Below are 16,813 nucleotides of genomic sequence, written 5' to 3' on the forward strand. Positions count from 1 at the left end.
ATGAGTGAGTGAATGAGTGAGTGAGTGAGTGAGTGAGTGAGTGAGTGAGTGAGTGAGTGAGTGAGTGAGTGAGTGAGTGAGAGACCTATCACAATAGAGAGAGAGTGGAGATCAGGGCATTTCCCTTGCATTGTTACTTGTCAAAATCATGACTCCCTTAAGCATGAGAAAAACACTTCCTGGGTATAAAGTAGGCAAAAGGCTAGGAAAAGAACTACATAGGTCTCAGCTGTGCAGAGAAAGAATTTACTAGTGCAAGTTTTCTAAAACAAATGTTCAAGTAGAAGAGGTCTTAGGGCTACAGTATAGAAGAAACCTGTCTGAAGTTTAGTCAAGCTGAAAGCAATATCAAAGTTATCCCCATCAAATTCCAATAAAATGAAAATTTGAAACAAATTCACACCAGTGATTTGTGTTTATGTGTTTTGTTACTTTTTTTCATAAGAGCAATATATGTTCTGAAATTTCAAATTCATTTTCTCTTCGTACAGTAAACATTTTCTGTAAAATTCTATGTGACAATAAATGAATACTGAACTTTTGATATAGAGATGTTGAATACAGCAAAATATCTGCTCACAAAGAATTCTTTTGTACTGCTAGAGACAATGGTGAGTAAAGATGCAACCAAGAAGTGATATTACTGGGGTTGAGACACTTTGCAGACTCTCTTCAATCTCCAGCAATGTTATGTTCCCCCAATCACTTCCAGGTGTGATTCCTGAGCACAGAGTCAGGAGCCCTGAGCACTTTCAGAGGTGACCCATATACACCTCTTTACCACCCACCCACCCAGAAAAAAATGATTGTGAACGTCAGAGAAGAGTCTCACAGAGGATGAAAACTTAGTCCTAGTTATGACTTGGCAAGTAGCTGAGGACACCAGACAGAGTGAACAGTGAACACCAATTGTGAAAGAGTAAGAAAACAGTGCCAGTGACTAGAAAAGCAAGTCATTTTCCAGGAATAGACTCTAGGGAAAATATGAAGCAATGACCAAAGATGAGTTTTCCTATGACTTGGTAAAGAATTTGGACTTCAGTTTGTAGGAATTCAGGAGAGTAAAGTTCCGTGTTTCCATTCTAGAAACATGTCCTTGGGGCTGAGATAAGTGATGAATTGCAGAGGAAATAAAATAACTGCAAGAAACTAGAGAAAAGTGGCATAGTGTGAAAGAGAATGTGGAAGTCAAGAGAAAGTTAAACATTAATTTTATAGTGATTTCTGACTGTATGTGATAGCAGAGATAGTTCAGGAATCAAAAATGATTTTGAAACACCCCATTTACATGAAGATAGGGGTACTTTCTCTATATTTATAGTTTTTCTTCTTTCCCCTTCTCTATAGAAAAAAAATTAGAAGATTCCGTTTATGCTTTTTGTAAAATTCAAGAATGAGAGTGTTTCTGGACCTATGTATCCATAGTTGTTATAACATTCTGATAAAATGGTTGCATAAAAGTGTTTCCTAAAATATGTCCAGGTCCATCTAGGACTCTATTCTTTTCCCAAAGCAAAACATTTTTTATTTTTAATATTGTTCAGCCTTAAGTTTGAAAATATGTTAATAAGTGCTGTCACTATCAAAGGTCAATATGAATTTTAAAAGATTTCTAAAAAATAAAGATTCCAACACCTAAAAAATAAATTCCAGAGTTACTATGGAATTTTATAGGTCTGGCAAGAGGAATTGGAACCCTAAGTCTTACTACCAAGAGATTTTGTAATATGTCTTTTTAATCTTGACTCTATGTTTTATTTCTCTGTACTTAAATTTTCTCCTTTCTGTTCACCCTTCTCAGTTGCTTTATATTGAGTAGTTTTGTATTTGCAATCCTTTTTAAAGGAGCACTGCTTTAATAAGTGTCTTTAATAATAGTCTATGTGATTGTTAAAAATCAAACATAAAAATCTCCAGGTTTCTATAATTTTTTAAATCATAATAATGGTTAAAAACATCTAGGGAATAAAGCTAAACATGCAAGTGACTAACATTGAAATATAGTTCATTTACTTCAATGTGTTAACATTATGTTGACTTAGCTCCCAAGACTGTGAAAATGCTGAAGCTATAAAAAAAAAAACACTTGATAAATCTAGGTTTATTTTTTATTAGACGTCTTGTATACAAATGTGATAGATCACAATGAATGCAAAACTTTTGGTATATATATTTACCAGGAAAAAAACCCATTCTTTGCTCTCAATTCATTTTATTTCTATATAAATTTTCATGAATTTTTATTGTAATTACATCAAGCAGATGGTCAGCTCTCTTATCCTGATGGTAGAAAACACAGTAGAATAAAACGAGTTATTTTAGAAAAGTTTATAAAAGAGTATTTGGTTTTCACAAAAATAAACTAAAGAAGTAGAAATTGGAGGTGACCATAAGGATATCAAAATACATCTTTAAATTAATAAATATAATAAAATATTAAAATCAAAATTCTAAATTATTTTGGAAAGGATCAAAGTTAAATGGAAGAAACCAACTTAATAATTTACATCTGGTTTTGTGTTTATAAAATAATTAAGCCCATATTTTGGTACCAGAGTGATAATACAGTGGGTAGGGCACTTGCCTTGCATGCAATTGAGCTGAGTTCAATCTTGGGCATTTCATATGATTTCCCAAGCACCACCAGGTATGATCCCAAAACACAGAGCCAGGAGTAAGCCTGAGCAACACCACATGTGGCCCAAAAACAAAATAAAATCTGATATTTTATTTCTATTTCTCATTTTATATAGAGTATCACAAAGAAGTTTAATCTATATATACTTTAGTTACGGTTTTAAGTGGGCTGGAGAGATAGCACAGCGGTTGGGTGTTCGCCTTTCACTCGGCCAACCCGAGTTGATTCCTCCGCCCCTCTCGGAGAGCCCAGCAAGCTACTGAGAGTATGGAGCCCGCACGGCAGAGCCTGGCAAGCTACCCATGCATATTGGATATGCCAAAAACAGTAACAACAAGTCTCTCAATGAGAGATGTTACTGGTGCCCGCTCGAACAAATCGGTGAGCAACAGGATGATAGTGACGGTTTCAAGTAAGATATAAGTTGCAATTGCAAAAAATGTTTTATTAACTTAGTATTGTGTTGCATATTTTGCGTAGATATACCATCTTGCAGGGTTGATTTAAAATGCCTAGAGCTTCTTGAATGAAAAAAAAAGTTATGCAAATACAAAGCAGTCCTTTGAAAATTTTTATGTTGGTAAATGCATGCAAATATATATACATATATATCATATATATGATAATGGGCTGGAGTGATAGTGCAGCCGGTAGGGCGTTTGCCTTGCAAGCGGCTGACCCAGGTTCAATTCCTCTGCCCCTCTCGTAGAGCCCTGGCAAGCTACTGAGAGTATCCCGCCTGCATGGCAGAGCCTGGCAAGCTACTTGTGGCATATTCAATATGCCAAAAACAGTAACAAGTCTCACAATGGAGACGTTACTGGTGCCCGTTCAAGCAAATCGATGAGCAATGGGATGACAGTAACAGTGTTATATGATAATAGATACACAGAGAAACATGTGAGGAGAATTCTTAATGCTTTTGACATCATATTCAGAATCTAGTTAATATGCTGTCCTCAGAGAGACTAAAGAAAGAAAAGCAGGTTGCATTTGCTTGTTCCTGTTTGAGTTGTAGAACTACATTATTCACTGTAATGATAATCAGATGTGTCTGTCCAGATTTATGGGTACACATGCAGATAATCAACTTCTCAAATGGTTCTGTAATGGGGGCATATGGTAGTTGAAAATGTCCTAACAGTAGGGCAGCTGATATGAAAATAATTGGATTTCTAAGTGCTAAGCAGCACCATTTCCATTTCTCAATATGGAAGGGTCATAAATTAACCTAATATTTGGACATATAACATGTTTAATTTATTATTACACATCCTCTAAATATTCATACAAAGCAATTCTTTTATCAATAAAAAAACAAGTTTTTATATAAGAAAGGATGATTTTATTTTTAAAGCTCATATAAATGGTGTCAGAAAATACTTGGAGATGACAAGTTATGAAGTGTCTCTGATAACTTCTGAGCCTGTCTGTCTCTCAATCTATATCTACATCACCAAATGTTTTCCAGTTAATGTATCAGAACACTGAAAATTTGGACTAGAGCATTTTCCAAGTATGCCAATTATTGGTCGTTTAGCTGAGTTGGCCTCACTATCTATTTTAAAAAATAAAGTTAAAATGTTGAATGATTATATATTCTCACAGATCAGCTATTGCTCATTCAATTACTATAACAAAAATAAGTTGTGACTTTGGGAGAATTGAAATGATTATACTATGGGCAGGGTGTTATTTTGCAAGTAGCCAAGCCAGGTTAGATCCTAAGCACCATATTTGGTCCCTTGAGCAATGCCAAGAGTGATCCTTGAGCTCAGATCCAGGAGTAAGCTCTGAGAACTGTTTAATGTGACCCCCCAAACAAAGGAACAAACAAACAAAATTAATGTGTGTAACAACTTAACTATAAAATCATTTATTCAGGGATGGAGCAATAGTACAGCGAGTAGGGCGTCTGCCTTGCATGCAGCCAACCCGGGTTCCTCACAGAAAGGAATTTCAGGAGTAGACAAACAGTGAATAAATAAATTTTATTTGGAGAATTTTTAAGGTGTGGAGGGGAAGAGAGAGAGAGAGAGAGAGAGAGAGAGAGAGAGGAGTGCACTCAAGAGAGAACACAGGCTTCTCTTCTCCAAGGGCTGCGAGAGCCCCTATACACATCCTAGTATTAGACACGAAAGCATAAGAGTACACATATCTCAAGAGGGAAGATGCGGGTGACACATGTGCTCAGTCACCACATGTGCTCGGCCATGTGTGCACAAGCAGCACATGGGCTCAGGCAGCATATGTATGTCCTTCCTTTGTTCAAGGTGTCTTTTATAAGCTCTTCCCGGTTGTCTTGATCCAGAAGTTCTGGAGTCTTCTCTGGTCTGGATCACGTTTTAACCAGATTAAGGGAGAGGTCCAAGGCTTTGAGGAACTTCATGGGAAGGGGTCCAACCTCCTCAAGGTCTGCTGAAGGTCTTATCAGGTCTCTTTTCTGTATCCACAGGATGGATCAGTCTTAGGGTTTTCCTCCCAGAAGTTCTCTGTTGATCTAAGTTTCGTTGCCGAGGGCCTTTCCCTGTCTATCTGCCTATATCATCACTACTTAATGATGAGAATATATTAAGTGCCATTGTGTGGTTTGACCTTTTTGCAGATGCCACAGAGTGTAACTATATTTACCTAGATAGCAAAATCTACTATATACCTACCCAATAGACAAATCTATTTGGGCTGATGTCATAGCAGAAATAAGGGACCCCGGGAGGTATTAACTCCAAGAGAATGAATAGAAAGAGGGTAGTAATACTCTCTTTACTGTCTTGAAGCTACTCTCCAGGGAAGTACCCAGAGAAGTTCCCTTGACAAGGGGGGGGGGGGGGGATTAAGACTGGTAACGTTTGCCACAAAACCTGCACAACTTGGACCTTAGAGTTCCACTAATCTCATAAGGCAGTCCTCAAACTGCACCTTAGGTCCACAGGGTGGGATCTCCCAGGTTCTTGGGGAGCTGTGACCGCAAGCAGGAGCCCGTGATTGCTCTCTGCAGAGAAGCGAAAGTCAGTCCTGATTACCCTACCACTGGCTTCCCAGATTCATCATCAGCCCTCACAGACATGATGTCAGTGGGCCCCATGCGTGTCTTATGTGAAGTGGGGAGCAGAGAGACGAGAGAAGAAACATGATCACTTTCTCCCAATGCACCTCTGCCACCTGGGAGGGACCCAGGGTTACTGGGTTCTTGTCTCTCCTTGCAGAAAGAATTTCAGGAGTAGACAAACAGTGAAGTAAAACAAATTTTATTTGGAGGTTTTGAAGGGAAGGAGGAAGAGAAAGTGGGAGAGAGTGGAGAGTGTCCTGCTCACAAGAGAACCTGTACTTCTCCAAGGGCAAAGGGAGCCCCTACACACACCCTAGCATTAGACATGAAAGCATGAAAGTCCACATCTCAAGAGGGGAGATGCTGGTGCCACCAGTGCTCAGGTGCCACATGTGCTTGGTCACATGGACACAAACCTCACATGGGCTCAGGAAGCATATGTATGCCCTTCCTTTGTTCAAGGTGGCTTTTATAGGGTTTTGTAAATCTGCCCCCATGTGGGGCTTCTACATAGATAAGAGTCCATTGCTAGGGCTATTGACAAGTGGGTAGAATTGGGCGTGGCCTTTGAAACTCCTTTTCCTGACCTTTGGTCCTGCTTGAATCTTCTCTGTGCTGAATCACTAAAGTTAATCAGATTAAAGGAGAGGTCCAGAGTTTTCAAGGAACTTCATGGGGAGGGGTCCAATCTTATGAGATCTTTGTTTTCTATATCCAAAGGAAAAATTTTCCTTCCCAGTTTTGTTGACCTTAATTTAATTGCCAAGGGCCTTTCCCTGCCAACCTGCCTCCAACAGAAAAAAATAAAAAATGCAGAAGATGAACAGTGAAATAAAATTGTTTCATTTGGGAAATATTAGAAGAGAGAGAGATGAGTACAAGGTGTTCAAGAGAGAATATATATTGGTTTCTGCGAAGGGTACCTCAAAAACTAAAGGGAAGAAATGGCACACTCCAAATTGAGATGTCGGACAAACTGAAAGGGGATGTGTGCATCTTCATTATCATCATTATCATCATCATCATCATCACCATCATCATCACCATCTCATTGATTGTCAAATTTCTTGAGCGGTCTCAGTAATGTCTCTATTCGTCCTAGCCCTGAGATTTTAGAAGCTTCTCTTTACTCATCCTTCCCAACAATGCTGCATTGGAGGTTCTTTCAGGGTCAGGGGAATGAGACCCAGCTTGTTACTGGTTTTGGCATATTAATACACTATAGGGAGTTTGCGAGGCTCTCCCATGTGGGCAGGAAACTCTCAGTAGCTTGCCAGGTTCTCCCAGAAGGAGATGTAGGCTATAAGATATCTTCTGGGAGCTTGCTTTTAAGTCTCTGGATGCTGGCCATTGATGGGATTACATGGTTTGGAGAGGGGGAGGGGGAGGTGCAGTCCCTGGGTGTGACCGTCTAGCTACTGGGAAATGGGAAATCTGGGCAGAGGAGGCCCAGTCCCGATCTGAGCAGGCTTGGATTTCTCAGCCCTGGGTCCCACACACCTGGGCTCCTCTACTGGTTCCTTCATGCATGAGGCTCGTCCGAACATGTGGAGAGGGGCCTTGAGCATGGCTGTGGCTAGGCTCCATGTGCATCTTGCCTTTGCAAAACTGGTTTTCTAGGATTTTTCCTAAATAGTCCTTGCTTAGAGTTTATATTTCTAAGAGACTGCTGCTTGGATGGTGAACTTTGGACTTTTGGTGGTCTTTCAGATTCCTATCACAGCCTTTTGTTAGTAAAGTGTTGCCTGTCCTCAGCACCCCTACCCTGCCCCCCGACTTTTCTGGGTCAATCTTATTAGCTCTAGGTAGAGTCTCAACAGGCCAGGCCACAGTTCCTAAATCCTGAAAAACCTCTGGTCTGCATGCTTTTGGCTTACTTTAGGGCTGATAACCATGTAAATTCTCTATCTTAATTGTGTAATTTCTACAGAAATGCTGCCCTTTCTACCTGCCTTCTTCAGCATCAATATCTGCCCTTGTGTGAAGTGTGAAGCATTGTTAAATGATGCCTGACTATATATATGAAGCAGTATGGCTGCCGCTGTTGATCATGGTCTTAAAAGACAACTTTTCTTTACTGTGCTAGACAAAGGTTTAGCCATTAAGTACCTTAGTATCTTAAGTTCTCCCTGTCACCTTGATGATAAAAATGTCAATTGAAGAATTGGCTAGAACCCAATTTCTCGGCCTCTTTAGTAAAATTTCTGCCATTTGACAGTTAATTTGACAGTTAAACTTGTTCACTTTCCATTTCCTTTACGATAGCTATCAATACCTATATCACAAGGTTGTGATGACAGGTAGCTAAGATGTAAGGCTTGAAGAATCCCTTGATCCAAAGCCTACTGTTTAAGGGTCAACTCAGGAGCGGTGAGCTAGCCAAAATAGAGAGGATTGTGGGGATCCCATGCCTGCCCTCTGTCATGTATTTACCACCTAAAAATACAGCAAGAACACTGCTTGCTGGGGAAGGGGATCTTGAGCATAGGGCCAAGAGTAGCCCTGAGCACCAACACCAGGTGTTGTCCAAAACAACACAGAATGTTCAAACCTGAATAGTAGATCACAAAGGAAGTGAGGGCAGGATGCTACTGGGGAGAAAGGAGGTCCACAAAATAAATGGAAGTAAATCAGTTTGTACCTAGAGCTACATATCAGTCTATTCATGAAAACACATAGTATGTGCTATGGAAAAAGACATTTTATTTGTACTTGCTTATATCAAATAATGAAACGAAAGCAGGAACATATTTTACTTATATTTCTTATTACAAGTTTAATGTCATAGGTATAAATATCACTTTGAACAAGTATCTGTAGCATAGAATTTCGTTCATGGGTGTGCTTTATCTACACACCTAGTCATTTAATAATGAAGGAACCCAAGTATATGTGTGAGATTACATCTGTGTGACTAGTGAGTAACAAGTATATACATGAACATATATGTAATATATATCATATAACCACACACATGTATTATTCCTTGAATATCCAGCTAGAATATGAAGTCATTCATTCTGTCTTTGTTTTTAATTAAGGACAAAAGGAAAAGTCTAGCTTATTGGTACCCATCTGGTTTAGATGTCTCATTTTACATTTATTCTAAATGATAGTGTGTTGGTAATGTCTTTCCCAGGAGAAGAAGTTGACAGACAGCTGTGCAGAGATGCCATCTTCCCCATCCCTGTTGCCTGTGATGCTCCTTGCCCCAAGGACTGTGTGCTCAGCATGTGGTCTGCATGGTCCTCCTGTTCACACACCTGCTCAGGGAAAACCACGGAGGGGAAGCAGATCCGAGCACGGTCCATCCTGGCTTACGCGGGTGAGGAAGGTAAGGTTACATGGGTTCCTGTCACATGTCAGCACACATTTTGTTTATCTACCCTGAATACGGTATTCTTCCACAAAGATCAACCAGCAGAATCCCAGCAAGCCTAGGAGATTTAATATCTGTTGGCATATCAGACAGCCTTTTTCTTGTCCAAAATCTATCTCAAAATAGATCCTTAATTAAAGAGAAAACACTTTTTAAAGTGAATCCACTTTACCTTTTCTCCCTTCTACTAATTCAAATTATTTAAAGTGTTAAACCCATGACAAGGTGTGAAAATGACTTTCAAAATTCCAGATGTCAGATTCCATTAGTAAAATTTACAGTCAGTTTTTCCCATTGAAAGTACATTTTACCTACCTATAAGTAGACATATATGTTCCATAATAAAGTTGGGGGTAAGACACCAATATGGCTACAGTTTGACTGAAAAGTACATAGCTTGCCTACTTTTCAGGTTTTTTAATGTTATTTCTGAGATTAGAGTCTGACTTTTAGATTTGTAAAATTTGTAGATTGTGTATATTTTTAAAATGTGTTGCTCCCAAATCACCTCTCTATAGGATATATAAAGCATGTTGTGTCACATATTCGTAACTCATATATGCAAGCTTTATTATTGAGAGCTCCAGACTCTTAGTAATTGTCTCTTAAGCTTATACCCAAATACTGATTTGGCCTCTGTGTCACAGGGTGATATAATGCCACACTCAATCTTGTCATGCTGGAAGCTACATAGCAGTAAGGAAAGCACAGAAGTAAATCAAGGTCTATCACATTATGCCTTGTTTGTCTCAAGAATAGTGATGTTTGTTATTTAAGTATCATCAAACTAAATTACAATTCTCATTCATATTTAGCATTGAGAAATTATTTCTATCTTCAATTAACACATGCTTGCTTTTCCATACAATCTCCTAATAAACTGTGTGCATGGGTGCTGCTAAGGAGAAAATCCAGGAACTCACACATGCAGCATATATTGAGCCACAACCCATCCCTCCACTTAATGATTTTTGGAGACATTCACAGGTTGCATGTATCTTATTTTTTATTCATGTATCATTTCTGTGATCAAAAATAAATTGTATTATGATTTGGCCTTAAAACTTATTTGTATTCTGATTTGATAAAACGTGTTATCTTTGTGTCAATACACAAATATGTATACACAATGCACAATAGACAATGCACAAGAATGTAACTATTAAGGTATGAATAATTTTATATGCTTCTAAAAAATCAACTTATGGGGAAAAATTAGAATTTTCTTTCAGGTGTCCAAAAGCTTAACATATCTATTTGATAAAAATTTAAGTGTGTCTATATATGGAATCCAAAAGAAAAAAATGAATCTTTTAGAGGGGAAATGGTATTCCTTGACTTTTCATACAGTAAGTATAACCTTGCATATATTATATTCAGACTTCAGTCCCTATCAGTTCAAATTATGTCTTAGGTTTCATTAAAATTAGATCTGTGGTCACCCTGCTTCTTGTAAATCCATTATATTCTGCAGACACTTGGTGTGTAACTAGTAACGAGTGACTTTTCGCCCCATGAGTCACATACCAGGGAATTTGCTTTGCTTGCAGAACTCACCAGATCATTATTTCTAAAGACAGGATGCTTCACACTGAAAGGTCATAAAATGCTTCAAAAGCAAAAATTTATGAGTGCTTTTTGATATGTATCATCCATTTAGTTCCAAAGGGTGGTACTTTGATAATTTTAAATAAGTCAAGTAGCTCCATCATAAGCAAGGTATATTGGACAATTATAGATGTTTACATAATAAATCATAAATTCATGAATTTGCAGTGTAATTTTAAATGGAAAGCATAGAGGAAACCCTACTAATAGCAAATCTACTACTATTTGGTTCTGTTAACGATAGTAAAAGTCTCATATATTAGTATGAAATGCTTAATGAAATCCTTCAAAAACTGTTTTATTTTCACTAGTTGCTGGACATTAAAAGACATTTTTTTCTAAAAAGTAAGTGATATTTATGAGACATTTATTTTTGTTTTTTAGATCAGTTTTGTTGATATAACATTGATTTACAAGAGTGTAGAAATTTATATGGTCTAGGGGACAGTATTACTCATCACAAGAGGGCAAATAGCCCTCCATCACACTCTGGGACAAACCTTGGTAACCTCAGTTTTATGAGCAGAGTGTAAGGGTACGAATTCAATACACATTACTTATTTCTTCTTGTTTTTTTATTTTTCTCCCCACAGACCTCAGATGAATGAGATCATCTTGTTTTTGCCATTCTCCTTCTGGTTTATTTCATTTAGCATGATCCCTTCCAGTTCCATCTATGCCAATCAAAAAATGAGCTTTTATCTTTTCCTGGTGCTAAGTAATAATCCATTGCATACACATACAACATCTTGATCTATTAATCTATATTCAATACAGATTGTTTTCAGATCTTGGCTATTTATAAATACCATACTAATGAATATAGATATACATATTTCATTTTAACTTAGTGTTTTTGTGTTCTTAGGAAAGATAACTATGAGCTGAATTGTATCATATGGTAGTTCTAGTTATAATTTTTCCTTAAAAGTTTATACTGTTTTTCATAGATAGAGAACCAATAGTGAATAAGAGTTCCTTTTCTCCACATCCCAGTCAGTACTTATTTTTGACCTTATTTTTAAAAAAATGAATTTAAAAAATTTAAAAATTTAAAAAATCTTTCCCATTTAAAAAAATGAATCACAAAGATATAAAAATTTACAAAGTTGTTCATTATTTGATTTCAGTCTTATAAAGTTCCAACACCAGTCCCTTGACCAGTGTACTTTTTCCACCACCAATGGTCCCAGTTTCCCTCCTACCTCCTGTCCCACCGCCTGCCACTATGGCAAGCACTTTTCTTTTCTCTCTCTCTCTCTCTCTCTCTCTCTCTCTCTCTCTCTCTCTCTCTCTCTCTCTGGGCCTTATGGTTTGCAATACAGATAAGGAAAAGTTATCAGCTGTATCCTTTTACCTGTGTCCTTCTCCCCTCCCCCTACACACACACTCCTGTGGCAAAGGCAAACTTCCAACCATTGACCTGTCCTCCTCGACCCTGTTTACCTTCACCTTGGATATTAGTCTCATAATATATATATGTATATATATACACATACATATATATGTGTGTATGTGTATTTACTTATATATATTTATCCCACCAATGAATGCAGTCAATCTATATCTGTCACTCTCCTTCTGACTCATTTCACTCAACATAACACACCATGTTAATCCATTTATAAGCAAATTTCATGACTTTCTTCTTCCTAACAGCTGCACAGTATTCCATTATGCAGATGTAGCATAGTTTCTTTATTCAGTCATCTGTTCTCAGGGACTCGGTTTTGACATTTTGTGATGTAGAGCATTCTCATTGGTGTATGGTAATATTTCTTTATTGCTTCCATCTTCAGTTTCCTGACAATCAGTGATAATGAGCATTTTGGGATGGGAGCATTTCATGCAGTGCTCAGAAGGTCCAGGAGTGTTCAGTGGCTACCAAGTTCTGCTCATGTTGCTCATGTGTGGGAAGGAACTGTATTCAGAACCTCAACATGCTATGCATGCTCTCCAACCCATTGAGTACTTTTTTCATGCCCTATTAATATTTTTTCCCCTCTGGAAAAGTGTCTTTTCAATAATTCTTCCTGTTTTGAGGGTAGTTGTTTGTATTTTCTGTTGGTGAGTATTGTGATTTCTTTATCTTTGATATTAGCCTTTTATCAGATGTATGACAGGTGAATGTTTTTCCCTTTGAAAAGAATTTTTTTGTGTTTTAGTAGGTTTCTTTCAAAGGTGTGGAAACTTTTTTGTTTAATGTTATCCGATTGGTTTGTTTGTGCTTTTATTTTTCTTTGACAGTGGAGTAGAATGTCCAAAGACACCACTGAGAGCAGTAATATGAAGTGTTTGTATATTTTTCTCTCATGTATTTTATGAATTCAATATTGATGTTCAAGTTTTTAACTAATTTTGAGTTAACTTTTGTGAATGTGTGAGATGCTGGCTCACTTTCATTCTTTTGCATGTAATTACCTACTTTTTTGTTTTCTTGGTTTTTTGGGTCACACATGGCAATGTTCAGAGGTTACTCCTGGCTTTACATGCAGGAATTACTCCTGGCAATAACTGAAGGAATATATGGGATGCCGAGGGTTGAACCTAGGTCAGCCACATACAAGGCAAACATCCGAGCTGATGTACTGTCACTCTAGCCCCTGTAGTTACCTATTTTTCCCCAAAGCTTTTATTGTAGAGCTTTTCCTTTCTTTATTTTATTTCTTTTGTTTGTTTGTTGTGGGCGAAGGATCAGGCTGAGGGTCTCACACATTCCAGGCAATCCTGAGTTTTACATATCCCAGTCCTTCTCCATCTTATGCTCTTGCCTTCTTGTTGCAAAATCAATGTCCCTATATCTAAGCATTTGTTTCTAAGTCCTCAATACTGTTTTTTGGTATAAATTTATTTTCAGGTAGTTTAAAAATGTTTTCCTGCCAGTTCAATAACTTTTATAATTCTACACAAGCATAGATATTTTGAACATAACCCCAAGAATTAGTGGCTTATCCATTTTTCTGAGTGTTTTTAAATTTCTGCAATCAGAAACAATGATAACCGTAAAGGTTAGAAAAGCATTAGGAACAGAAATACACTAGAAGTACACTAGCTTAAAGAACAGTAATTTTTTATTTAGGAAATTCTGCTTCAGTGTTGGGAACTTTCTAAGGTAATCAATATTTATGACATGTCTCAGCCTTGCAACTCCACGTGAAGATATACTCCATAGTTCTCATGTCAAAAAAAAAAATGACCGAGGAAACAACATCCTGATATAAAAGCATTTAAAATATTTTAAAATGATTAAACTCTAGGGGCCATAGCAATAATATAGTTGGTAAAACATTTGTCTTATACTCTGCTGACCCAGGTTTGATCCTTGGCACCCTACATTGTCCCCTGAGCCCTGCCAGGAGTGTATCATGTGAGCACAGAGTATGCCTTAAGCACTGCTGGGTGTGGCTCCCAGTAAATAAATAAATGAGCTTTTTCATCTAGAAGAGAATTATGTCATTTTTAATACTGACATTTTCTTGTCAAAGCAAGTTATATAATCTTGACTCCAAGTTAAAATAGAAGTTTTCTAGCTGTTGGTCTTAGCCTTAACTGACACAGTCTTATGGTAGGTAGCAGAGAAGAGCATATGTGTGTGTCTAGAGGACTATATCTGGGACTAGAAAGATTGTAGAGAAACTAAGATATATGCCTTCCCTGTGGCAGACTCAGTTTCATTCTCAGGTACCACATCGTTCCCTGGAGCTTCAACAGGTATGAATCTGGAGATGCCTCAAGCACTCGGGCTGCCAGGGTATCCCAAAGACTACAGAGCCCAAACAAAAACACCTTCTTAGAACCTTGCATTGAACCTCCAGCCTCATTGGCTGCAAATGACTAGGAGTGGCCCCCTAAGCCTCCTGAAACCAGTTCTCTCCTTCTTAAAAAGACGTATTTAATTTGGTCCCAATTCAGTAGACAAAAATTTCTCTCCATTATTCAAGTATGACAACTCATCTTCTTTCTTAATTTCTATTAACAGAATGAGAGATTAGAAGAGCACTTCGTTTTGTTCATACTGTATTCACTGTTCCCGTTCCTTCCCTTTCCTTTCTGGATTCTTTCTGGCACTCCTTGACAGTTTTATCTAAAATTTCATTAGTTGGAGCCACACATCTGGGGGGCATCTACGCCAGAAGCTGAGGAGGAAGGGATGTTTCACAGTAGACTGCAGATGGCCAAAGCTTGCTGCAGGGGAAAGCGCATCTCCAAAGGAAAGAGGCTGGCGTGGCCTGGCCCTGAGTGATGGGAGTCAGTCAAGGGAGAAATGTATGGATCTTTTTCAGGAAGCAATTAGCAGTAACCCAAAGAAGTATGTAGAGCTCTTTCTAATATGGATATCCTAGGGGGTTACTCCCAGGTTACTCCCAGAGCATAGGCCTCTGCCCTCTGGTGTATACTCACCATGTACAGAAATACACCCTTTCCACTGTATTGCAGATCAAGCCAGGCCTCAAGTCTACCCCTGCGTATTCATCTCTAGCTCCTCAAAGTCCGCTGAATGATGATTGGAGGGAAAAACCATGCAGGAACAATTTACGAAAAAAACCCACAAACTATTCAGAGCATAAGTCAAATAAGTCAAGCAAAAAAGAATTCAGCATCTAAGCAGCCACCCTCATGTGGGGTGTCAAAGTCAGGCGGGGTTGATGAAGGTTTTTGTAATGTGGAGTGGCCTAGCAAGGCTGTCAGAGCGTGAGCAGGGTACTGATGATGTAAAGCCTGAGGAAGAGCAGTAAGGGCTCTGGGCAGGAGGCTGCTAAGAGTAAGGTCCAGTTATTGAAAATAACTGTGTTTTAGTATGAAGAAAATTGCAAGTATATTAAAAAGAAAACTTGAATAAATACAGTTGTATTGATTTAAAACCAGAAGTTATCAATATGACTTTATTGTGTTCCTTTATAAATATAAATATGCATATATATGTAATCAGCATACATATATTTATGCATATTTTTGAACTATGCTGAAAAGATTCAAGACTCATAAGAAATCGCAATGGACATAGTATATACATTCAGCACTCAGGTCTTGGTTTAATTTTCCAATAAAAGTAAAATTGACTTACTCCAGAGATGGGATATGAAAGCTACAAGAATAGGCCTGGAGGATCATGTGTCAGAAAGGAAGAAAGCATTGAACATGTCAAAACATGACAGAAGGTTCTCCCTATATACATGTGTGAATTATTTTAATTCCATAATAATAGTAATAATAGATCAAAAGTCTATACTTTATGTGAATATTATTGTATTATTTGAATATTTGATGAGCATTAAATTTGGTCTCAGGTATCTCACTAATGAAAAGTTCTGATGCACACCACCTTAACCCAGTGATCAAAGTTTGTATCATTGATAATGGAATAAATAAAAATCATTTATTCCTGTTGTAAGTAGAACATGGCATCATATCTGTGGCACCCTTAAAAGAATAATATTATAGACTTTAATCATGAGAAAATATCTGACATGTCCAATTTAAAAGCATTATATGAAATAAATAACCTTTATTCTTCAAGAGTATCTAGATTATGAAAACCAAAGAACTAACTGAGCAATTATTCCAGTTGAAAGAGATTAATGAAATGGCATTTAAATATAATACTGAATTCCAAGTTAAGGTGTTTTATTTTTTATAGTGGACATTTTGCAACAGGTTACACACTCAAATAAGTTTAAGCTTATATGAAAATAATGCATTAGTGTTAATTTCATAATTTCCTGATCTTGAATATTGATTGTACATCTGTGTAGAAAAAAATGCCCTTTAGGGCTGCACGAAGAGGCATTTGCCTTGCTTATGGCTGACCTAGGATCAAACTCAGACATCTTATATGGACCCCTGAGCATGCCAGAAGTAATTCCTGAGCACTGCCAAGTGTGGCCCAAAACCAAAAAAATGCTCTGAAACAGGCACTATACAAAGTATTTTGATTAATTATACGCCATTTCAGCAATTTTTTCCAAATATTCTATACTATATTCTTAATTTTGTATTAGTTTAGAAATTAAAACATAAAGTAGAAAAAAATTATTACAATTTCTTCCTATTCAGGCTTGAGTAACTTTATTAACCTACTGTCAGCAGCACACATAAAAGTCACAAAACAATTGTATTTTTTTAACTTCTTACTGAAATG

At 37.5% G+C, this 16,813-nt stretch overlaps 1 protein-coding gene across 2 annotated transcripts in view; it reads left to right on the plus strand.

The window, feature by feature from the left end:
- THSD7A (thrombospondin type 1 domain containing 7A) overlaps positions 1-16,813 on the plus strand; it is a 465,946-nt gene that overhangs the window by 328,864 nt on the left and 120,269 nt on the right. For both annotated transcript variants that reach the window (XM_055121051.1, XM_055121083.1), the window contains exon 7: positions 8,827-9,021. In XM_055121051.1, coding sequence (XP_054977026.1) covers positions 8,827-9,021 — 195 coding nt within the window. The remainder of the gene's footprint in view (positions 1-8,826; positions 9,022-16,813) is intronic.

This window comes from Sorex araneus, chromosome 1, assembly GCF_027595985.1.
Source record: "Sorex araneus isolate mSorAra2 chromosome 1, mSorAra2.pri, whole genome shotgun sequence".
Lineage (NCBI taxonomy): Eukaryota > Metazoa > Chordata > Mammalia > Eulipotyphla > Soricidae > Sorex > Sorex araneus.